Here is a 25,089-nt window from a genome sequence, read left to right on the forward strand (position 1 = left end):
CTACAGCTAATACTGACATATAACTCAAGTTTGTGGAATACTCTGCTATATCCTTAACTGCATTAAGATCTCTGTTCAAGTCTTTTGTCAAGAAGTTACACAGATATTCATGCTTGATCAAAGTGCTAAACCTAGATTGCTGTCATGCTGCCACATTACAAGAAATAACCCAAATGAGAGTTAAATTTATTGTGAAATTTCTCAGGAAAAGGAGCATGGGACAGATGGTCTTATGAGGTGGAAATAACAACAGTTCAGTCTGGAAAGGTGGATGAAATTGATGTGGGAGTCGGAATAACACTCTACAAGGTACCAGAACTGGATGCAGATACCGATTATATATTCAGAGTGAGGGCTCTATCCCAGGCTGGAAATGGACCTTGGTCTGCTCAATTTGGTGGTAGAACATTCACTGCAAGTGAGCATTTTTGTTTTTTTGTATTTGCTTACTATACCATGCTTTGATCGGGAACTCTGTCTATAAATGCCAGGTAGTCCTATATAAAACAGTGAATGCCAGGTAGTCCTATGTAATACAGTGTATGCCATGTAGTCCTATATAATACAGTGAATGCCAGGTGGTCTTATGTAAAACAGGGAATGACAGGTAGACCTATGTAAAACAGTGAATGACAGGTAGACCTATGTAATACAGTGAATGCCAGGTAGTCCTATGTAACACAGTGAATGCCAGGTAATCCTATGTAATACAGTGAATGCCAGGTAGTCCTATGTAAAAAAGTGAATTGCAGGTAGACCTATGTAATACAGTGTATGACAGGTAGACCTATGTAATACAGTGAATGCCAGGTAGTCCTATGTAACACAGTGAATGCCAGGTAATCCTATGTAATACAGTGAATGCCAGGTAGTCCTATGTAAAAAAGTGAATGGCAGGTAGACCTATGTAATACAGTGTATGACAGGTAGACCTATGTAATACAGTGAATGCCAGATAGTCCTATGTAACACAGTGAATGCCAGGTAATCCTATGTAATACAGTGAATGCCAGGTAGTCCTATGTAAAAAAGTGAATGGCAGGTAGACCTATGTAATACAGTGTATGACAGGTAGACCTATGTAATACAGTGAATGCCAGATAGTCCTATGTAACACAGTGAATGCCAGGTAATCCTATGTAATACAGTGAATGCCAGGTAGTCCTATGTAAAAAAGTGAATGGCAGGTAGACCTATGTAATACAGTGTATGACAGGTAGACCTATGTAATACAGTGAATGCCAGGTAGTCCTATGTAACACAGTGAATGCCAGGTAATCCTATGTAATACAGTGAATGCCAGGTAGTCCTATGTAAAAAAGTGAATGGCAGGTAGACCTATGTAATACAGTGAATGCCAGGTAGACCTATGTAATACAGTGAATGCCAGGTAGTCCTATGTAACACAGTGAATGCCAGGTAATCCTATGTAATACAGTGAATGCCAGGTAGTCCTATGTAAAAAAGTGAATGGCAGGTAGACCTATGTAATACAGTGTATGACAGGTAGACCTATGTAATACAGTGAATGCCAGGTAGTCCTATGTAACACAGTGAATGCCAGGTAATCCTATGTAATACAGTGTATGCCATGTAGTCCTATATTATACAGTGAATGCCAGGTGGTCTTATGTAAAACAGGGAATGACAGGTAGACCTATGTAATACAGTGAATGACAGGTAGTCCTATATAATACAGTGAATGCCAGGTAGTCCTATGTAATACAGTGAATGCCAGGTATTCCTATGTAATACAGTGAATGACAGGTATTCCTATATAATACAGTGAATGCCAGGTAGTCCTATGTAATACAGTGAATGCCAGGTAGTCCTATATAATACAGTGAATGCCAGGTAGTCCTATGTAATACAGTGAATGCCATGTTGTCCTATATAATACAGTGAATGCCAGGTGGTCTTATGTAAAACAGGGAATGACAGGTAGACCTATGTAATACAGTGAATGACAGGTAGACCTATGTAATACAGTGAATGCCAGGTAGTCCTATGTAGCACAGTGAATGCCAGGTAGTCCTATGTAAAAAAGTGAATGGCAGGTAGACCTATGTAATACAGTGTATGACAGGTAGACCTATGTAATACAGTGAATGCCAGGTAGTCCTATGTAATACAGTGAATGCCAGGTAGTCCTATATTATACAGTGAATGCCAGGTAGTCCTACATAATACAGTGTATGCCAGGTAGTCCTATATACTACAGTGAATGACAAGTAGTCCTATGAAATGCAGTGAATGCCAGGTAGTTCTGTATTATACAGTGTGCTCTGTCTCAATGTGGTACTATGCCCTAAAACTGCAAGTTAGCCATCCTAATTTAATGCTGTATGTTACAGTTGCATTTATCTGAAAATCACAAGGAATTTAGTGCATTTTTAATCTGCCATTAATCTTGAGTGATTTGTGGCCATGATGTCATATCTGATATAACATACAGTATTTTACCTATGGTGACCAAAAGGTTCCTTTCTGACATATAGAATATGTGATTAATTAGGACTTGCATGGCTTGCCGTGGGCTTGCTGACAGTATTGTGCATCATATTGTGTGAGGTTTGAATGTCATTGTAGCATGTCTTCTTCTGGTTTTGAAGGAGTGTGATATTTATATTAATGTAAATATTTCTATTCTATTATGGCTTTCAATATAATATTATGTGTAAACTGTGGAGTTGAATTAATTTCAGGGTAATGTTAGAATTGTGCAACGGTGTGGTGTTGGATAAACCATCAATGTACTATTAAAAATGTGTATCAGGGCTCTGTGGTTCTGGATGAATTTCAGTAGTGTACTAGAATGTCAGTGACTTTGTTTAAATCTCTTTCAGAATCACCTACCCTACCTGTTCATCTCCCCCTCCTCCTTCTCATAGGAAAAAAACTTACCCTCCCCACTCCAACAAAGGGAAATAACCCAAACACATAGCTTTTAAAATAGATTCATAGTCAACAGATAAATACTAATGCAGACAAGGATTTTTCTCTCCTTCACAGCAACTCCTGAAGCTTTCATTCTCATGGCAACCAATAGCAGTGTTGTGAAGACCGGATTGGATGGGGATAATGTTGAGAATTTGCATGTGTTGAACGATAACATTATTGGTATGTAACTGCTATGTACAGACTCTATATACATCAAGCTTTACAGGAGGGGTGTCCCCCTACCTTTTGAGATATTTTAGAACAATTGAAGGTCCTTAGATGCAATGTGGTGCAATGTTTTGCCAGTTTCATCATTATCATATGATATCATATTATCAGCAGATTTTGTTTCCTGTTTGAATTCTTTTACATGTTCTTTTACATATTATATCAGAAAAACAAACATAGTGCTCTTTTACAATTTTTCCAGTAGGATGATTCTTGTTTATGGTCCAATGTCTGGACTTATAATGATGGACAATAAACTTCCATATTTTGTAAGACAGCCAGATGTGCAGTGGCCTAAAAACAAATATCGTTATCGCAGTGTATTAGCAGTGTAATAATTATTTATAGGAAGTGCGTATCACGTATGATTGTTAGCTTAGTTTGATAATATGCTGTTCGTGCAACAACTTAGGACAAATCATAGAAAGGATGAGAACAAACGTTGTCGACGTCGTTGTGCATACGGTTCGTGACACTCCATCAAGTGCGGTTAGGTAGGCAATATGTATTTTATTACGCAGTGGCCTACTGTAGGCTTGTAATAAGCTATAGGTAAATTTAGCTACTTGCATCTGCCAAACTAAGTAAGTAGCTGAATCAGTTGGCCTGAATTTTACTACAAGTTAACGAAGCTGACAAGTATTCAAGATCAAAAGAGCACTGACAAAATACCATGCTAAAAAAACAACAGTTTTTAACTATTTTTTGACACTGAAAGGGTGGCAGCAGTTGCTCCCCCCTGGCTACTTCCCTGGTACATGCTTATGAGATTAAACTTTTACCTCATTAATATGTCACTAAATAGACTTTATCAATATGATAATCGATTCCTGGTACCTTCCTTTACATGTTGCTGCATAAGTCAACTTAGTTAAACCTTCTTTGGTTTGCAAAAGTTTGTGAATATTAACATTTATGGTCTACCCACTCTATGAATGTGTTTGAGCTTAGGAACCACTACCGATTTGTGTTTTCTGTTTTTTTTTCACCCTCCTAATTTTACAGAATTATGTTTTGTTCATTTTTTGCCTCAGCAAGAATTCGACAAAGATACCTTAAGAAATTTGTGTAGAATTTTTAGCTCATTTTCAACACTAAGACTGTCTGCTCTTTTTCAGATCTTGCATGGACTCAAGACTATGCATTCTGGGTTAATGGTAATGGACAGGAGATGTTTTCACTAAGCTTGGTTGAAAGTGGCAGCACACCAAGACCCCTAGCAGGGCATACTAGCACATCCATAAGAGCTCTGGCCGCGGACTGGATTGGTGGAAAAATGTATTGGTCAGACAGCGACAGAAATGAGGTGAAAACAGTGATATTAACACAGCTAAGAAAACATATCGCAAAGAGATATCGAATTAGTTTAGTTAAAATATTTAGTTAATTAGTTCATTTTTGGTTTTGATGATAATCGTAACCTTTGTAGTCATGTAGGCAGATGTGTGTGCGTGTGGTGTGTGTGACATACATCATTCATGTTTGGCCTGTGGGAGCCTCCGCATACTTGATCGTAGTTATAATAAGTACATAAGATTGGCGTATCGGGCATTAGCCAGGGGCATTGAAATCCAGGATGGGCCCTGGTGACAATTACGTCACCAAGCTTCTGTTTTGAAGTCGGTTATTTTCCTTTGAGTGTGTTATAAAATGGAGATCACATTATTCTTTGTCCCATATATCCCTGGGCCTCTAATGGACCCTGGGCACCAGGGCTGTATCCTCTTTATCCCTCCCCACCCACCTCTCTCATGAGATGAATATTCTTATCATTCACTTCAATTATTTCATCTCCAGTGTATATCTTAGTGACTTTTAATTGTCTTAATATTTCACAAAAAAACTTTTTTTTATATCTCTCCCCTTTTCTTCCTCATTTTTTCTTCTCTAGATTTCTAGAGCTGACCTTAATCTGGATGAATCCACCCTTAGCAACCAGGAGGTCATTGTGGAGTTCAGATCTGTACGAGACCTAGCGCTGGACTCAGTCAACGGTTACATCTACTGGACGGAAGAAAGAAGAATCGAGGCGGCTAGACTAAACGGCCAAGAAGTTGAGACTATTTCAGAGTACAGCGATTTTGCAGATGAAGAAATTGCTGGATTAACTTTAGATTTTGTTAGTGGAAAGGTCTTCTGGTTTGTGATTGGCTCTTCAAATGGAAACTCAGAATTTCAACTTTTTAATGCAGATCTTCGTCACATTTCGTAAGTAGAAGACGTTTCTTTTGCTGTAGTTGTGAGTGGATGCTAAAAGTAAACAAATCCCAGACATACAGGATATTGTTCTCATTAATGTCAAAGAATCATGACGAATGACATGTGCTAGTGTATGGAAAATCATGCTAAGTATGGGTGTACAATTTTCCCAGAATTTATATGGGATTTCAAAATCTGTAAGAGTAATGTATTAACAGGCGTGTAGCCTCCCCCCCCCCCTTGAGCATATTTTTTTTATATCGCTAGTAATTTCAAAATAAGAAAAGGATAGATGCAACTTACAAGGCCTGGGAAGTGCCATTTCCAGCGATCTGGGAGGCATTTCGGCCAAAATTTTCTTGTACGCTTTCGCGCCAAACCCATGGTACCGCTACGCTTAGATAGTTTACCAACAGGCTTCGCACCTCCCTAGGAAAATTCCTCGCTACGCGCCTGTTTATTAATGCCCTGAATAGAAACAGTTGCAATAAATAGGCTGCTATCAGACTGATCTTATTTGACCCCTTGAGTCACCCCAATAACATCCCTGTTATTTGATTGGTTTAATTTTCATAACAGATGTATCAGTTGAATCTTTCCAACCAATGAGCGTTAGTATAACCATGTGAGAATTTTTGTAAGTTTTCAGCGGTTTCGTGTTCTCACCACCTAATTATCGTAGACAGGCTTCCTTTCAGGATATATCCCATAAGAGAGTTCATTTCCATGAACAAAAGAACACCTTTTACTATGGATATACATATAGGTGCCCCTCCACTTTGAAAATTGAGGGGGAGTATGAGCAGGGGCAGGGAAGCAAGTGCTAAATAATTCAGCTGGATCCAAAAGGAGTGCCAGCTGGCAATCAAAAGATAAATTTTTCATTTCGAATAGTTTTATATTCAAGTTTTGCTTTTTAATTTTGACAAAGAGTTCATATAATGATGTGAAAAGTCAAAATTCCGGATAAAACACTGAAATTCATACAGTTTAGAAAAAGTAGAAATTTTGACACAAAATTGTCAAAATTTTCAATCCTGGTCTACCAAGTTAAATTTTTCTGGGTGAAGACTCCAAGCCACACCTGTTTTCTGACTGCTCAAATTTTTAATTTAGGTTAGAATAAATAGAATGCTGATGCTCGTAATCTATTAAATAATTTTGCTTGTTTAAATTTTATTTCTCTTGTTTATGTTCTTTGACAGGAAAAATTCTCCCAGTGGTCCACAGATTATAAACTCTAATACAATGTAAGTTAACTAAAAGGGGAAACCTTTGCAACCTTGGTTGTTTTTTATTTTATTATGCGACTGTCATATATATATATTTATTCGCACGTTTTTATACTAACACAGTGTATTAGGCCTTCCAGCTTTATTCACTCTGTTCATAAGTTTGCATGATTTATACATGTTCATTGGTATGAGTTTTACTCATAGAAATATAAAGCGGTGGGTACGTTGGCTTCTGCCATAAGCACTTAAAAGCATTGTCTGGTAGCCCTTAGAAGTTACCTTAAAAAAAAAAAAAAAAAATTTCCAAACATGTTTTCAAAATATGAGAACGTTTATGTTGCATTTGACAGAGAAACATTTTTTTAATCGTTTTGGATGGATATTTCAAATATACTCTGAATAGTAGCAAACGTGAAGTCATCTTCGCAAATGCAGATTGCGACATAATCCACGCTCAATACAGTTCCTACCGTAATCACAGCAATAATCGCTTTTGATTACAGATTAATACAGACAATATGCCTAGTGCAACCCAAAACTCACAAATACTCATCTTATCTGTATCTTATGCATAGTGTTATTTTCCTCTTCTATATAGGCAAGCTACACTTCACTTCTTCAGTGATAAATTGTTTTGGGTAGACACAGGCAATCGGCTTGTCATTCAACAGCTGTCGAGAGAAGAGCTGTCTTTCATTCCGTCTGACCCAGTCTATGAAGTCACAGTTGTCCAGAACTCTACTCTTCAGCCATATCCAGGTAGGAAGTCATGAAATTGAATTCTATTTTCAAAAATACTAATTTTGTGTTTAACTTCAGGTCAACAGAGTGACCTGATTGGTGAGTTTGACTAGTCGGATAGCAGGGTTTTAGCCCGATAAACTTTAGGCAATTATTAAAAGAATCAAACAGATTCAACATAAAATAGTCATATGTAGTTACTTTGAAATATGTATGCTGATGTAGAGAGATTGCATAGGCTATGATATGCAAATTCCATACTGAGATATTACATAGGCTATGGTATGCAGGCAGCTACCATACAACTGGTGAAAACAATAATTGCTTATAACCTACATCTCTTGCTTTTACAGATGGATTCAACAAAGCTCCAAATGTTAGACCAAACACTATCAATCCTACTGACATTGTCATAGCCTCTGGAGGGGTGTGGGATAACTTTACAGTGAAATGGTCAGACAGTCCAGAGGTAGACCATGATGTGGTGTGGTATCGCGTACTCATTACCAGTGCAGATTCATCCTACAGATATGACACAGTCCAAAGGGTGATTTGATCTTCAAATAAATTTCTTCAAGAAAGTTTGAACGGGGTCGTTACATAAAGCTAGCAAGAGAGACCTTTTTCTTTGCTTTTGACATAAGTGTGGTATATATGTATGTATGTATGGGTGTATGTATGTATGTATTTTAGATCCTCCTGCAAGCAGGAACTCGCGAAGAAGCCATCATTGGCTTATCAAAGCTGACCGAAGTCACCCTTAGATTTATATCTATATGTTATTAGCATTCTTATATCTGACCTTTATCTGCAAGACCATAGCACTATCTCTAAGTGCTGTTGTGACCTGGTGAACAACTGCTGTAAACAGCTCAGAAAATGTTTTATTGGGGAAATGTCACATGTTTTAATGTTCCTGCAAATCACAAACACACAAAGTCTTGAGCAAGTCAAACCGTGATTATCATCAAGCCACATATGCTTGAACTTTCAGTGGTTGTCTTTATTTATTACAAATTTGTTTTTTTCTATTAATGAGTTGGGATTTGCCAGAATTGAAATTTTCAAACATGACCTAATACTGGTGTTGGCTTCAGTGTGAACACTGTCCTCATTCACCATGAAAGTAAGAGAGGAAAAAGAAAGGGAAAGTTAAAGGTTTCACCCCCTAGTGATGCTATGAAATCTTGTGTTTTCCATGTTATTGTAACATATCTTCGTGCTGGTGAATGGTGTGAACCATTGCCATGTTAGTGCACAATGTCTTAATTCAAGTTAAATTCCTGTAGAATATTAGTATTGCAAAGAAATGAGTGTTAAATGTCTCTATCTGGTCTTTCTCTCTCGTATTACCAGGAAAATGAAGTTAGAATAACAGAATTGGAGCCATTTATCGATATGACTGTTGAAGTGTCTGCTTTTACCTACTGGCATGTTTCAGCTGCTGCAACCCAGATGCTAACGTCACCTATGGCAGGTAAAACAAATGCCATGATAGGCTGAAATGAAAGCTAGCCTAGGTGTAGCATTTAATATATCAGGTTCAAACTAGAAAGCTAGCCTAGGCAATATGTTTCATCTACGGTATGTAAACGAAGAGCCAAACCTGGTTTCTCATCCCCTCTGGCAGGTCAAACAAAAGATAGCTGGAGCCTAACCTCATCCATGGCACTACAAAATTGCTAGCATGAGTTTAAGGTCACCCATGGCAGGTACATCTAAGAGCAAATCTGGGCTTAATGGCGCTTACAGCAGATCAATTAAATTAAAGAAAGTTCATTAAATCATGCTTGTGTTATGGTAAGTCTAAATAATAATTATAATTGTGAAGCAGACATCCTTTCAAAGTAAAGTAAAAATTGGTAAAATGTTTTTCTTTAAAACTTCTTGTCATAATATAGTTCTAGATGCTCTTAATGAAACTAACAGTTACAAATGTATGTTGGATTTGATAACAATTAATATCTTTTTAAGCTTTTGTGTGTATTCTGTTATGATCTGTGCCACTGACATCCAAACACACACTCACATGTGTGTTTTACATACACATTGAGAATGCCATTGTGTTTTCCATCGGTCAAATCCAAGAAGAACATGACATCAAAAAAATTATCTTTTGTATGATGTGCATACTTTTTTGGTACCCACGTTTTCACTTTAACAGTAGAACCCTTCTGAGGACATGGTGATTCTATTCAAATGACTTCTGAGGACTTTCCTATGTTCCTATGTTTTTCTATATTTTTCCTATGTTCAGGTCCTCATGCATACACACATGTTCAATTTGTTTAGTCATCAGTTTTGTTCTTCCCTTAATTTATACTTACAGCACCCACTGTACCACAAAATGAAAGACTGTTCATCAATGAAGATTATGATATCATGACTGGAGAATCAGAATTCACCGCGGTATTTCGTTGGGAGAAAGAGTTGGACACAAACGGAATCTTAGACAAATATATCGTGTACTGGGGTACTGATAGAAACAGCTTAGTGGGAGAAGATGTCGCTAGCACCACATTTGAATTTACACGGACGTTATCTACAACGGATACATATTTTTTTCAGGTTTGTTGATGTCACGTTTGGTTAATTTTTTAAATATTCATGAGGTGTACTATTTATATGCATACCAATATACCTGTACACCATCCCTCAGTTAAAGGTGATCACAGCTCCAATTTTTGAATACCGAAGGTTACCAAAAGTGTCGAAAATCAGCTCAGCACCTGGAGGTCCTCAAGGACATTAAGGAATGTAACATTAGTATAACTTTTCACTGGGTGATAATTCTTTGAAAGTGGTAATAATTCATTTTATTTATCATATGATGGTGATCAACGATGACCTTTTAGAGGTTACTAGGCGACATGTTGGTTATCAAAGTGACTCTCCTAACCAAAAGCCCAACGACCTTGTATCAGGCGTCATCACTGTAACCGTTTAACCATGGCATGCTAATGTTTCATTGAGTGGGGATGAATTAAGAATGGTATTAACACATTTTTTAGTTACTATTTATCATCGTTTTACTTTTTTGAGAAATCCCTTTGTTGAACACCTTCATGTTAGTGTTACTGGCCACCCTTCAGTCATACATGGAAGTCTTTTTCTATCCATTTTAGAAACTCAAAATTTATTTCTTCATTTTATAATCACTACCAGGTTGCTGGGGTCACTCAGGGAGGAACAGGGGTAGCAACTCCATTGTTGTCCGGATCGAAGAATGGTAAGGTCTTGCTCTTCCATTTTAGACATGTTTGCTATCCACAATTCCTCCTATCATCATAGAAAAGAAGAAAGAAAAAAAAACTATAGGCCTGTAAATTTGTAAAGAGCACAATCATTACTAGCTTGAGCGAGTAGCAGCAGGACTTCAGGCCCTTGACTTTACAAACTGAGTTATTCAACCCCTTTCTCTGAGTGATGAGGGTGAAGCCAGGCAAGGATTTCAAGAGATAGTGAACCTTTCCTTTAACATGTCTATTAATTAAATAAACAACAGGATAGAGTCAGGGAATGTGGAGCAGCAAACTTCTTGTTCTTGCTTTGTTGTTAGGATCCCAACTTCAAGCTCATTATGAGAGTTTAAACTTGTATTAGAAACAGAAGAACTGTATAAATTTTTTTAAGAATTTTTTTAATTTGGAACAGTGTCAGTGTCTGACGAGAGTTGGTAATAGTTTGAAAGATTCTATTTCAGATTTTAGTACACAAATTTAAGTAAAAGGTGGCATGAGTAACCAGTTATGATAATGTTAAGTAAAAGAATCCTGTTGGTGGGATTAATCGAGAGGTGTTTTTCTTGTTTCTTTTCATTATTCTGTTTGTTCCTTACTTGTAAAATATGCTAGTTTGGTAATGCCATATTATATAGTAATTTTTTAAAGAAGTGAAATACCAAAAACAAAAATTCACACATCATTTTTTATAAATCTTGCGTTGTTTTGACTGTTACAGTTCCAACATTTCCTCCAACATTCCTGTCTCCGATTGATGATGGATATGATATCGTGGACAGAGATACTGGAGAGGTAACACCCGGTCCGGATGAAGCTGATGTGGTTACCTATCATACAGAAAGCCAAACCTGGTATTACTTTTACGGAAATATCCTGAAGAAGATGTCAAGCGATGAGCCAAAGGGGAATGTAAGTGTCTGATTCTTTTTATTTATTTAATCGTTTTTCGATCTCATATTCCTGTATATATCTGTATATGGTATATGTATTTACTGTTTTATGTATTTACTGTTTTATGTCATTGTATATTCTAGATTGTTTGTAAAGCCCACAGATGCAACACGCTTAGTGCGCTATATAAGATTTTATGTGTAAAAGTAAGTTGGCCTGACGTTTCGATCCTAGCAGGATCTTCTTCAGAGGCCAAATGACAAGTAACAGTAATAGAAGGGACAAAAACACACAGAATACAGACAGGTTAACGAGCACGGTGAACACAATGAGATAGATGTAAGGGGATTAGTAGACAAGGAATGGAGAGAAGAAAGCAACAGGGGAATAGGGAAGGTAGGAGATAAACAGTGAAGGGAAAAAGAGAGGATTAAAGATATCAGATTTTATTTACATTACATTACATTTATTTTTTGATTCCCCACCATGATGTATTATCGTACATAATGGGTCTCTGTTGATGTTACAAACACACCTTATGTTAAGGTTCATTGCTGGAATTTAAAGTTTGGACTTACATGCTGTATAATACAAATATTTGTGTATTCAATCACCTTCATATTCAATGGCATATTCTTATCCGTCTTTGGGTGTGTTACTGAGTAGCTGAAGGGACTCTCTGTTTGATGTTTCTTTTCAATTTGCAGCTTTTTAACCTGATAAACGAAGACCAACCCCAGCAAAATTCGGTGACATTGGATTGGATCTCGCTTAGACTCTACTATGCCGTCGGTACAAGCATATACATGTTTGACCTGACCAAGGAGGAAACGGTTCTTGGAGTGGAACGTGAACCACTCTCGGTTTCTGTTAATGGGGATATCGAAGGCCTTGTCATCAGCCCAAACGACAAGTAAGGAAGTTCTTCCTTCCTTGAATATGAGGAATTAGATCTTCGACTACATATGATCTTTTCTTCGTGTAGCAGTTGGAACGAAAATTTTGCAAAAGTTGATTATAGAAACCCAGGGATGTGCTCACACTGGGCGGCACCAGGCGGCTGCGCCCAGCAGTTCTGAGTGCCGCCCAGCACAAACAGTTTTATAAACATCTCCGCCGGGCACTTTTTTGATGATAATTTAACAAATTTGACCATAACCAAAATCTGGGAGGATACATGGCACAGAATAGGAAACATAGCACCACCTAAGCATACTTCATGTGCAAAATTTGTCCAGTGGGGAGGGGTATGAGATCCCTCTCCCAGGGTGTGGATCACACTACCGCACAATCTGCCCGGCACTCAAATATTCCTGAGCACATCCCTGGAAACCTTCAAATTTTACTTGCTAATCTCACCCAAAGTTATTAAACTTGACATGATTCTGTCTGTTACCGTGTTGTATTACTTTGATACTCTAGCTTACTGATTTGGTCAGAAGTTGACGCCACACTGGGTACTACCCTCAAGTCCTACCAATTAGATGGTTCCGGTCAGACCAGGAGGAAACGACAAAGTGACGTTTCAAGCTGTAACATCTCAATAGCTGGTGCATTCGCTCTGGACACAAGTAACAGTTCTCGGAGTAGACTTTACTACGTCGAGAAAGACAGCAATAACATCTGGGTTTCTGATTCAAATGGATGCAATGGGAATATCTTTTTTGATTCGTCGACTCAGACTCAATCAGGTGTGAATAAAATCAGCAGAAAATGTGTTCTCGCTCATTGCTCAAGTTTAACCTTGTTTTGTTACTGATGCATATTTATAACTTTAAATTCAACTGTTTCTCAATTCTTTGTCAGGAATGACAAAAATAAAGGAAATAAGGAAATAACAAGAATAGTTATCATCTTATAAGTGATTTATATTTAATAACATCTCTTTTCTTTGTGTTTTTTTAAGATACTGTTAAACATGTAGTGAAATATTGTTATTCAAAAGTCACAAAAATTGAGCTGGGAAATTCATAATCATTCAGTTATGTACAGTCTGTTGTTTTGAGTTGGTAAGTAAATATCAACCAAACAAAATATTGTAGAGGTATAGTATAATTCACTCATATCACAGCTTTATTGAATACTCCAGATCTTTCAAAATACACAAATTTTTAGATGATTATATAAAATTTAAAACATCTTCTCTTTCTTTCCTCACTGACAGGTCTTCCTGCCTCTTATATGACTGTGGATCAAGATAAACTATACTGGACCAATTCAACTCTGCAAAAGTTGGCAAGCATCGACAAAGCCACAGGAGAGAATTTTCAGATCGAAGAGTCCGATACAACAGTGTTAATCGCCACCGGCAGGCACCTGCAGCCATATCCTGGTATGTTTAATAAGATCACTGTACCAATTTGTTCTTCCAGAATTTTCAGGCTTGTATTTATAGGTCTCAGCAACCAGATGCAGTTTCAACTCATCAGTAACAGAGAATTTGAGTCAGAAATGCCCAAAATGACGCATGTGGCAGTTTGTCACATGAGGTTCATGTGACAGATATTTGAAAATCACACATATTCCAGTATCAATATCCCTTTCAGAAAATATATTTTTTAGTTATATTGAAATTGTGGCAGGCTCTCTTATGTTCTATCTTGCTAATTCATCTTTAATAGGTTACATTCGTAAGAACTGGTAATGTGATTTCAAAAGCAGAAATGTCCCTTAATTATTCCTTGTTGTGATTGGGAAGTATTCTCAGGTAAAAAAATTGCAGTATATTTCCAAACAGTAAGAGTACATGAGACTTATTGAGTTATCATGCAGATATCAAGCTAGCTTCAAAACAGTGGCAAGATTTCAAGCTTATGTTAGCAATAGCCAACTCAGTTCGAACTGTAACCTTTGTGGTTGATGTCATCGCTGCGAAACATTCTTTGGAGGTCCTTTGTAGTCATTATCATGCAGGAATTGTGGGTTGCAACAATAGCGCTATAAGGTGACCGCTCATTTGCGGCAGTTCAGACTTAACCTGCGGGAGCGACTTGCAAGGTACGAGATTTCGCAAAGGTTCTCGTATAAAATGAGTCGGTTATTGGCCCTTACCTGATGATGAAATCAGTTTTACATCTCTGAGAACAAAGAATTTCAATTACATCTCCTCATATCTGTCTTTTCTCCTCATTAACTTTCAGATCCAGATTGCTTAATCCCAGCAGGGCCGATTACAGAACCCTCGTTGACAGAGGCCTTTGCTAACAGTCTACATTTGCAGATAGAACCAGTGTCTACTAACTCCATTTGTGGTTCGGTCAGCCTAGCTGCACCTGTCTACACAGTCCTGTACGCATCTAACTGCAGTGGTTTTGATGAAGGAGATTCGGTTTGTGTTTAGCGCTCTCTATACATACAAGATACTTTTAAGCTTCCGACCTTCACCCTTACGCCTTCCCCTCCCCCCTTTCTCTAACACTACCGCTAGCTCTGTGTTACTCACTATAAAAACAATTTTTGGATTGATTTAATGATTTCTGAAGTATTGTTCAAACTCTAGTGGTAACTATCATTGCTATTCATGACTGGGATCATGAGTAATAGACTGTTAGGAGTACATGTGTGGGCTGACGGAAGCCAGAGGTCACCAGGAATGTCGCTGTGATTGTTAGTGGGGGAAAATAACATAAATTCACTTTACATTGATTTGTTCATTGTGGCAAAGCATCCGGGAATGTGAAAATGTAAAACAATGTGAAGTATACACAGGACAATAGTTACACAGTAATTATTATGTAGTATCCATAGGTCTTACCTCTTCTATAGTTGCACCTGGTATTTTACTTTTGGCAGTTTGGCAGAAAGTTATCCATTAAAGTGGCCACACAAGTAGTCAAACAGCATCAATATGTGTATGTTATGTGCACTGTTGGATTGCAAGTTGCCTAAATCTCACATTAAACAGTTACTAGTAAATGTTATAATCAAATGTTACTGTACAAATTTAATTTAAATTTAATTTAGTCAGCCTCTGACAAAGTCCTAGTCATAATCGTTCAACCTCCTGGTGTAATCTACGGTAAGGTCAACATTTGTCGCTTATTAAATTTTAAAGTTGCCTTCTTGCAGCCATACTCTGTGATGAATTCAGTAATTTGCAAGGATGACAGCAACTGGTTTGCAAAATTGAATGAAACATGCTTCACACTTTTAGAAAAAAAATGTTTAGAAACTTTTTTTTTTGAAGAAACTTTTTTTTTTGAAGAAACTTTTTTTTTAGAAACTTTTAGAAAATGGAAAATGTATTTACATTAAAAGAAAAACTGCTTTTGTTTTCTTCTAGGTGGAAACCACAGATCTGACAGTGATCTTGGATAACTTTGAACCATACACAGATTATTGTTTACTTCTTATGGTAGCCAATAAGTATACCTCTGATGACCAGTCTAGCAACTTGACCAGTGATCCAGTCACCTACAAGACCTGGGTAGGAGGTGGGTAATTTTCACTCTCTCCAGACAATTTAGAATAACTTTAGCTTGCTTCTGTCAAACAAGCCCAATATGACCAAATATTTCTTGGAATTCAAAGAAACCGCTTTATTTTCTCTCTCTCCTTCAATGTTTGAAATTTTAAACCTCAGTTGATTCTTTCATAATTTTTTTTCTCTCGCAGTTCCTTCTGCTCCAAGAAATGTAATGTTTGCTGCACTGTCTTATGATCAGGCCGCTTTGTCATGGGATGAACCAGAAGAGCTAAACGGCCCACAGGATTCTTTGGTGTACGAAGTCAAAAGAGACGATGTTGTCATTGAAACTACCAAGGATACTTCTGCAGAGATTACAGGACTAAATGCTGGAACAACATACACGTTTAAGGTAATTGTTTGGGGATGTTTACATCATGAGACTGATAAAACAAACACCTGATGGAAGGATCAAGTGTCCGTTGCCGTTTCCTGATTTATGTTTGACGTCCCAATTGACACCCCATAATTATTGAGTATTAAAAGTGGATACATATAATTTGAGGGCTATGAAAATATCAAATATTGTTTCAAGTACTTAAAAGTAGTCAGCAGGGATGTGCTCATGACGGGTGGTGGTGGGCGGCTGGGTCTCGGCAGTCCTGAAATACCGCCCAGGAAAATAAGAGTATTTTAAACATTTCCGACGGAGACTATATTTTTGATGATTAATTTAACAAATTAAACCCTTACTAAAATAGTTGAATACTGAGCATAGCCGTTAGCTCCAGAATAGAAAAGATAGCACCATTGCCATCTTAGCATATTTCATAGGCAAACATTTTCCAACGGGTGGGGGGGGGGACCGCCCATTCCTGAGACCCCCTCCTCCAGGGTGTGGTTCACACTACCGTACAAATTCGCATGGCACTCAAATATTCCTGAGCACATTCCTGAGTTAGGTAAAATTGGATGGCACTTTTATAACTCTCAAATTATTGAAGTTATTTATATTCTTTGCAAAATTGGACTGATCAAGTTTAAAAAGGTTCTGACATTCCAAATTAATCCTAGCTAGACAGTGAAATGTCTTTGCATTTCTTGAAATGCTTTGTAGTTTTGCTTGGAAATATCTTTAATCTGAAGTTTGAACAGATCGTCAATTTGAGTTTTGTAGCATATTTTTTGTGGCCAAAACTTGACCTTTAACATACCAGTTCACTTCTGTGTAGCAATATTATACATTTTATTCAACAACCAACAGGTCCGTGTTAATCACGATAATGCCAAAAGTGTTGATCAAGGAATTTCGGCGCCACTAGAAGGTACTACATTTGAAAGACCCAACGACATATATCGCGATAGCAGCACTCACTACAGTATCGAAGTATGCTGGACGTCAGCAGGAGATGGCAGTATTCAGAAATACAGACTTGAACATAGATTTATAAACTCACCTGTTTCAGATGTAAGTAGTCAGAATAAACGACTCACTGGTTTGTTACTGCGAGGTGATCTTATTTGCCTAGCCTATGATTATGTTACATATCGTTCTAACTGGGAGTAGTGGGCCATCCTACATACTGTGTGTAGTTCTTCTGTACCCCATTAGTCCTCGTATTGGTCGAAATTTTATTAAAGTTGCTTCAGGATGGCATTCAACCTCATGAATGATGAAATGAGTTTCTTAAAAAAGTATTTTGACTTGTTCAGCAAAAAATTTTCGGACCTACCTACCAAGTATAATATAATACTAGGACAGTTGCCGCGAATTTCTCAGCAACTGAAGGATAATGAGCAATTAAAGCTCTCAAGAACTTGAGTCAATCTTCAGGATGTTGTCATCTGGACACTTTTCATAGTGGCATTGTGAACAAATTTAAAAACTACATGAACATTTATAAAAAGTTTGAAAAAAAGGAATGTGCGCACGTACTTTGCCCAGAAGTGTCCGTCAGCTATAGCTCCAAGGAATTTTCAGTGATTTCGGAGACTGCAGCTTGTCAACTAGGAAGTACCAATACGACAGGTGCACTCTGTTGATTTAGGGCATTGCTGAGATTCCTATGATACAAGGTTCAGTCGATGCATAACAGCATTTTACTTTACTCGTAATTCTTGTTTGGCGACGACAATTTTGAAATGTTTATTTTCTGCTCTTCTGATAATCACAGGATATATCTCTCAATTCAAAGGAAACACTGTAATGTTCTGTTTCATTATATCAAACAAATATTGCTGAAAAAAAAAAAATTGCCTATTGTCATCGCTTTCTTGAAAACAAAACTTTTGAATTCTGATTGAAGTAATTAACACAGAATTTAGTGTCAAGGTTCTTTTGCTACATACATTCACCAATCTTCATCCATTTCTCTGTTTCAGGAATCGGAGGAGTCTGCTTTCACCACAGGACCAGAAGAACAGGTCACGCCAGAACCTGCATTAGAATACTGTACAACGATAGGATCAGTGACGGAACCGCTGAGACCGTACAGCACCTATGAGATCCAACTACAAGCACAGTATACTTCTGGCATATGGTATAATAATGTAGTTTCTCCATCAGACATCATGATTGATGAAATGACTGAAGGTTTGTTACATTTTTTGGTTCTCCAAGTTATCTTACTTTTTTTTATCATTGTATTCTATTTCTTGGTTGCTATTATTGATTTATATTTCTTGATCATCCAAGACTTCTCAGTTTGTAACAGGATTTTGTTTATACTAGAAAGATCGTAGTGTGGCATTGGGTGCTTTCTCCTCCCCCATTAGCACCCTCTGTTTTCTGGTGCAGAGGGTTATGTACATATTTTGTTCTATTGCATTGTATTGTATGGCATTTTATTGCATTGTGTTGTATTGTATTCAATGTAAGGCATAGCATTGTATTGCTTGACATTGCAATAACAATTTGACAAAGCTTTTTGCTTCTGTACATAGGAGATGCTCCTGGTGTAATAACAGACTTGGAAGTAGAGAATGATGTCGTCAGTTGGTCACAACCGGAGAGGAGAGGACCGGGCACGCTGAACTACACCCTAGAAGCCAAGTGAGTTAATAATATTATTTGAAGAAAATGAAATATTGTCATGTTTGTTATATGGACCTTGCACTCTTAATGGGATGCAGTTAGTTCGTCAGTGTTGAATCTTGGAAGCCACATGTACATAAATGATGTATATATAAATATTTTTTTATATGCTTTGTATGACTGACCCATACTGGGACAAGCAATTTATGTATTGTAAATTTAAAAGATAATCTTCAAAAAACACTAAATTAAAGGATTTATGAGTAAGACCCCTGGAAGTAAGTCGCTGTGGGTGATATTTTGTATTGAGATAGATTTACTTCTGGCATTCATTTAGATAACTTTTACTCAGCATTTTAAACTAATTAGAATTTAGGTTTGGAATAGTTGAAAACACTAACCTGATGAAACATGTATATTAAAATCATGATGATCCTCGATTAATATTAATTAATGCTTAAAAGGAATAAAACTTACCAATTTCAGCATGTTAAGCAAGTAGTGGGAAATTTCTCGGGGATGTGTTCTTTCCAGAGGAATACAAATTGATTGATTTTACAGTGTCTGAGTTAGCTTGACAAAATGTAGAAAAATTTCCCAGTTAGAATAATTTTGACATACACTTTAGTAAAAAATTTATACAACTTTGTTTCACTTCAAGTGTATCAAATGTACTGAATATGTATCACCTTACAATTTTATTGGAACAGCAAACTTGATTTAAAAGAAGTCTTTTAAAAAAACAAAATTCACCTGTGGTATATTACTTTACAAACCTCTTATTCTAAGTTTCCTGTAAGCTACAATGTTGGGTTACATAATTTACGCTATATTTTACAGAGAAATTTCAGAGGGAGCTAACGTCGCAAAGAGAGCTACAGGGGATTGGCAACAAGTTTACACCGGCACCAAGACAACCTGGACTATAAACTTGGAAGAGGACGTCATGTTTGTTTATCGTGTAGCTGCAAGCAACGACGTAGGAACGGGATCGTTCAGCCCAGATAGTGAACCCTACACGAAGTTGCCAGTAAACCCAGGTGAATATATCGCTGATGTTGCTGTCTGTGTTTTCCCTCTCGCTGTTATAGAAAGTCATGAGTAGATATTTTTCCCTTTGGTGGAGTTGAAAGAGTGCGGCCATTTGTGTTCTCATTGTCATTGTTAAAGGCATTGAAGACTCGCGCACAAAGAAACGTCTCATGCCGGTAATCTGACCTAGTTTCGAATGAGGTGTAACAGAAGTGTTAGACACCACCATCGATCCCAGAAAATAACACACACAGCTTGCTACCGTCGGTAATTAGACACTAGTGTACAGTCAATACATGGAGCTACGGTCAGTACCCACAACACAGTGTACATAGCAGCGACATCTTAGGTCTAAATAAAAGATAACAAGGAATCACGTTTCATTACTGTCTGCATTTTGTAGCGACAAGAAGAAAAGTTCACTTGCAGGCAATGAAAAGTTTCATTTTTCAGATGGCCACACGCGGTTTGGGGCGAGTCTTCAATGCCTTTAAAGTATTGGAACAGACGTTATTGATTGTAAGGGTGGCAAGTTTTAGTCATCGTCAGCTTTCGAAACCATTGGGTTGTCTTTCGTGACCTGCACAGTTTTCGCTCATTGATGAGTATATCTGAAAGGTGAAAAGGAAAAGCTGTAAAGAGATCACTGAAATATTCTGAGATAATTTTCTGATATTGGGAAGGTCCACTTTTGGTAAAAGTTCTTCTCTCTTCTTGCAGCAATGAGATATTGTATTGATTTTCAGTTGTATTGTAGAAGTACATAATTACATCATCAAACTGATATCTGTCAATATATAGTCCCATAGCAACCGTCATTAACAGTACAAGATGTTCTGCAAATTCTGGGAATCTGTAAATGTATTACAAATTTCAGTATATGTAGATGTATCAGCGACAGAACAGAACGAATAAATGGTGACTGTTCCAAATTATACTTCCAGGAAACATTCTCTATTTATTTATTTCCCACCCCCTTTTAAGTAGAAGTGGAAAGAGATCAATGCCAAACGAATTAATAAACATTGCATATTGAATTATGCATACAGTTTTGCATACATGTACACAGTATGCATACATTATGCATACAGTGTTAATGTTTTCATGTATTTGTAAATGTTAGTCAAGTCTGGCATTATTTACACTGACGACTCGAGCTGTACACCCCGCTGGTACCTATCTGGTGGTGAGATGAGGAGAGTAATGTTTCGTTTTTCTCTTACTACAGGAAGTAATATTGGTATCATCATTGGTGCTGTGATTGGGGGTGTTGTAATCCTAGTTTTGCTCATCCTCGTCATCTGCTGTGGTAAGTAGTGTCCGTTCTCATATCACCTTCCATTTTATTTCTTAAAAAGTTGCAACTTTTCCTTCTACTGTTTGCTTTTCTATTTACTATTTAAAAGAAAAAGAACCTTAAAAAGGATAGTCTAGAGGCAAAAGTATGATTTGGAAAATGAAAAGTGGGAACATATTTTAATCATCGCCAAAAGCAAATTTGGAACCCTATCCAATTTCACGGTTAAAGCAATAAATTAAAAAAATCAAGGATTTTTGTCATATTTTATATAAATCCTCTCAACCACCCATTCCCCTTCCCTTTTTTCAATGTAATGACAAGAATGACCAGTAACTTACATCTGGCTTTTATCTCAACTTGTACAGTTATCAGAAGAAAAGAAGAGAAGAATAGAAACTTTGGTGGACCTGTCACATACCATGCTGATACAGAGCTGGCTACATTGAGGGATTATCCTACCACCATGGAGGGCAATCAACTGTATGCGCTCACGTGAGTTCCTGTATTCACGCTAGTAATATTTCAGCTTCCTTTGTGATGTTTGTCTCATTTCTGTGGTATGAATACAGTCAAGATAGTGTAGTCATGGAGATAGAGTGTAGTCATGGAGATAGTGAGTACTCACCAGGGTGGTTTGTAAATGTATATTAGTCATGGAGATAGTAATCATGGAGGTAGTGAGCACTCAACAGGGTGGTTTGTAAATGTTAATTAGTCATGGAGATAGAGTGTAGTCATGGAAGTAGAGTGTAGTCATGGAGATAGTGAGTACTCAACAGGGTAGTCTGTAAATGTATATTAGTCATGGAGATAGAGTGTAGTCATGGAGATAGAGTGTAGTCATGGAGATAGTAAGTACTCAACAGGGTGGTTTGTAAATGTATATTAGTCATGGAGATAGAGTGTAGTCATGGAGATAGTGAGTACTCAACAGGGTGTTTGTACATGTATATTAGTCATGGAGATAGAGTGTAGTCATGGAGATAGTGAGTACTCAACAGGGTGTTTGTACATGTATATTAGATGTCAGTTACAAGGATGCTCTGTTTGTATTGTGACATATAGCCTTTGTTAAATTGTAGTACATGCATTTGTGATTTTTTGCCTAGTATTTTATCATTTGAATAATTTATGCAAAAATATTAATGTTTTTCTAAGACTGTGCTACATCATGTTAGTGTGTTTATATGTTACTTTAAAGCATCTCATTTTTTTCCCCCATGGATTATGGATTTCATATTGGAATTCCCTCACCCCTCCCCCCCCCCTCCATTCCACTCCTCAAAATGAACCACACCTTTATGAAACAAAATAGGTGTTAAATTCATTATTGTAAGGATTGGCTGTGATTGATGTCAAGAAATATCAGATTGAGTTGTAATAAACAATGGACAAGATACTTTGACTCGTACTTAAGTTTTATCAGCACATAGGGAATCCCTATGCCATAACAAATTTATGAAATATCCTCTTCGACAATGGTCATATTTATACAGAAATGTCTGGTGTATCACGCCGAGCTTCAACAACTGATCTTTACAATAAATATTTAGCTTTGATATGTCACATTAATGAAAATTAAATAAGTATGAACTTCTCGACTTGAATTTTCAGAACTACAGCAGATGGCAAGGAGGCCAAGCTGCCTCTGTTTGCTCGAGAGCGTCTAAAGCTGTTGACTTTCTTGGGCAGTGGTGCATTTGGAGAGGTCTTTGAGGGTGTGGCACTGAATATATTGACTGAGACTTCCGGCAAAACTAAAGTAGCGGTCAAGGTAAGTACAAAATGGTACTCTGGTTGTAAGTTGTGTCGGTATAAATATATAAATAAAACTGTTAGCAAACTGCTTATCCACTAGAGAGCCTGTGTAGGAGAATGTGTAAAAGTAAGTTGGCCTGACGTTTCGACCCTAGCAGGATCTTCTTCAAAGGCTGCATGACAAGTAACAGTAACAGAAGGGACAAAAACACGCATAGAATACAGACAGGTTAATGAGCATGGTGAACACAAAGAGATAGATGTAAGGGGATTAGTAGACAAGGGATGGAGAGAAGAAACAAAGAAATCAACAGGGGAAGATGAGAGGTAGGAGATAAACAGTGGAGGGACAAATATAAATTTAATGGATGAAAAGTATGAATATATGGTATCAGTATTTAATACTCTGGTTTAAATTTGTATCTGTGTGTATAATATCAATAAAATGTCAATAAGTAATATCAATATGTTATCAATATATAATATAGAGTGTATTTGTATATGTGATATATAGATAGCATCAAATATGATATCGTCTGTATGATACATAGTGTCAAGATATGGTATATTGTATCACTATATAATACTAGTATATCATTAATAATAATATTACACTACTGAGATATCAACATTATAATTTGTTCATAGCATCATCTTTGTGTACGTTTCATAAATTCTCGTTGTTTTCATTTATTCTTAGTTTTTTTCTTCTTTCAAGTCTTGTTATTTTGCATTTTGTTTTGACAGACTTTGAAGAAAGGGTCAACTGATGAGGAGAAGGAAGATTTTCTGAAAGAAGCAATCCTTATGAGGTAAAGATACAACTTGCTAAATTATGAATAAATAATAAAGAATTTAATTAATCAAGAACTTTATATGCAATGCTACAGAGAAAATAAGTAGTATTATAAAGAAAAAAACATTGAAAATACTTCCTTTCTACATTTCAGTAATTTCCATCACGCTAATATCATAAGCCTGCTTGGGGTATGTCTGGATAACGATCCTCAGTACCTTATTTTAGAGTTGATGGAAGGAGGGGATCTCCTGACCTACCTCAGGGCTGCTCGGTCCACACAGGAGACTAATCCTAATCTATCAGAGGCAGACCTAGTGGATATCGTGACTGATGTAGCCAGAGGATGTAAATATCTGGAGGAGATGCATTTTGTACACAGGTAAGATCATGATGATAAGTACCGTTGTGAGTGATGTAGCCAGAGGATGTAAATATCTGGAGGAGATGCATTTTGTACACAGGTAAGATCATGATGATAAGTACCGTTGTGAGTGATGTAGCCAGAGGATGTAAATATCTGGAGGAGATGCATTTTGTACACAGGTAAGATCATGATGATAAGTACCGTTGTGAGTGATGTAGCCAGAGGATGTAAATATCTGGAGGAGATGCATTTTGTACACAGGTAAGATCATAATGATAAGTACGGTTGTGAGTGGTAAGATTTGGAAATGTTATGGTTAGTGTGTGGTGAGTATGGTTGTAAATGGCAAAGGTTTTAATGGTAATTGGTAAGTGTGTGTCTGTGATAGGTCAGTTTGTGTGATAAACTTGTCATGTTTGTTATGGTGGTGGTACGGTTCTGATGGATATGATTGTGGTGGCTACAGGGAATGGTGGAGCTGGGGGGATGGGGAGGATGGTTAAGTTGGTGACTAGTACAGAAGTAGGTGGGTATGGTTGTGTCAATCTTGCATGTGGCAGGAATGGGGCTTTCCAGCGTTTCTCTGAATCAAAGGAACGCTGTGGTGTGAAGGACCTGACAAGCATGTGAACATTCGGAATGAAGCCAGCATACAGGTTGATGGACTAGTTCAAAGGTTCCACTTTGCAGTTTGGCCAAATGAAAAAAAGGAACTCTAGAACTCACAGGTGCTTAAAACAATTAGATCTGACTTGAAAGTTAGGAAATGTTTCCAAAGATCTCCAAAAAATTATAAAAAACAAGATTGTAAACGTAATTGTATATACAGTGCTACTGTGTTAAATGCACGACAATGTAATGGTCTGCAGTTGTAGCCTGCAACTTGTGAAGTTTTGCAGAACTACATAGGATCAATATGAC

General features: G+C 37.2%; 1 protein-coding gene across 2 annotated transcripts in view; it reads left to right on the top strand.

Annotated features, from left to right (window-relative positions):
• The window catches only part of LOC139962518 (proto-oncogene tyrosine-protein kinase ROS-like), a 60,807-nt gene that overhangs the window by 29,249 nt on the left and 6,469 nt on the right, over window positions 1–25,089 (top strand). For both annotated transcript variants that reach the window (XM_071962544.1, XM_071962543.1), the window contains exons 12-37: window positions 206–418; window positions 3,013–3,120; window positions 4,287–4,474; window positions 5,060–5,376; window positions 6,573–6,617; window positions 7,201–7,361; window positions 7,697–7,890; window positions 8,700–8,820; window positions 9,673–9,911; window positions 10,509–10,572; window positions 11,304–11,494; window positions 12,184–12,389; window positions 12,899–13,167; window positions 13,641–13,808; window positions 14,617–14,804; window positions 15,759–15,909; window positions 16,091–16,293; window positions 17,146–17,349; window positions 18,264–18,474; window positions 18,825–18,933; window positions 19,756–19,955; window positions 21,176–21,256; window positions 21,613–21,739; window positions 22,862–23,021; window positions 23,753–23,817; window positions 23,956–24,183. In XM_071962544.1, the coding sequence (XP_071818645.1) occupies window positions 206–418; window positions 3,013–3,120; window positions 4,287–4,474; window positions 5,060–5,376; window positions 6,573–6,617; window positions 7,201–7,361; window positions 7,697–7,890; window positions 8,700–8,820; window positions 9,673–9,911; window positions 10,509–10,572; window positions 11,304–11,494; window positions 12,184–12,389; window positions 12,899–13,167; window positions 13,641–13,808; window positions 14,617–14,804; window positions 15,759–15,909; window positions 16,091–16,293; window positions 17,146–17,349; window positions 18,264–18,474; window positions 18,825–18,933; window positions 19,756–19,955; window positions 21,176–21,256; window positions 21,613–21,739; window positions 22,862–23,021; window positions 23,753–23,817; window positions 23,956–24,183 (4,411 nt within the window). The remainder of the gene's footprint in view (window positions 1–205; window positions 419–3,012; window positions 3,121–4,286; window positions 4,475–5,059; window positions 5,377–6,572; window positions 6,618–7,200; window positions 7,362–7,696; window positions 7,891–8,699; window positions 8,821–9,672; window positions 9,912–10,508; window positions 10,573–11,303; window positions 11,495–12,183; window positions 12,390–12,898; window positions 13,168–13,640; window positions 13,809–14,616; window positions 14,805–15,758; window positions 15,910–16,090; window positions 16,294–17,145; window positions 17,350–18,263; window positions 18,475–18,824; window positions 18,934–19,755; window positions 19,956–21,175; window positions 21,257–21,612; window positions 21,740–22,861; window positions 23,022–23,752; window positions 23,818–23,955; window positions 24,184–25,089) is intronic.

Source organism: Apostichopus japonicus, chromosome 21 (genome assembly GCF_037975245.1).
Source record: "Apostichopus japonicus isolate 1M-3 chromosome 21, ASM3797524v1, whole genome shotgun sequence".
NCBI lineage: Eukaryota > Metazoa > Echinodermata > Holothuroidea > Aspidochirotida > Stichopodidae > Apostichopus > Apostichopus japonicus.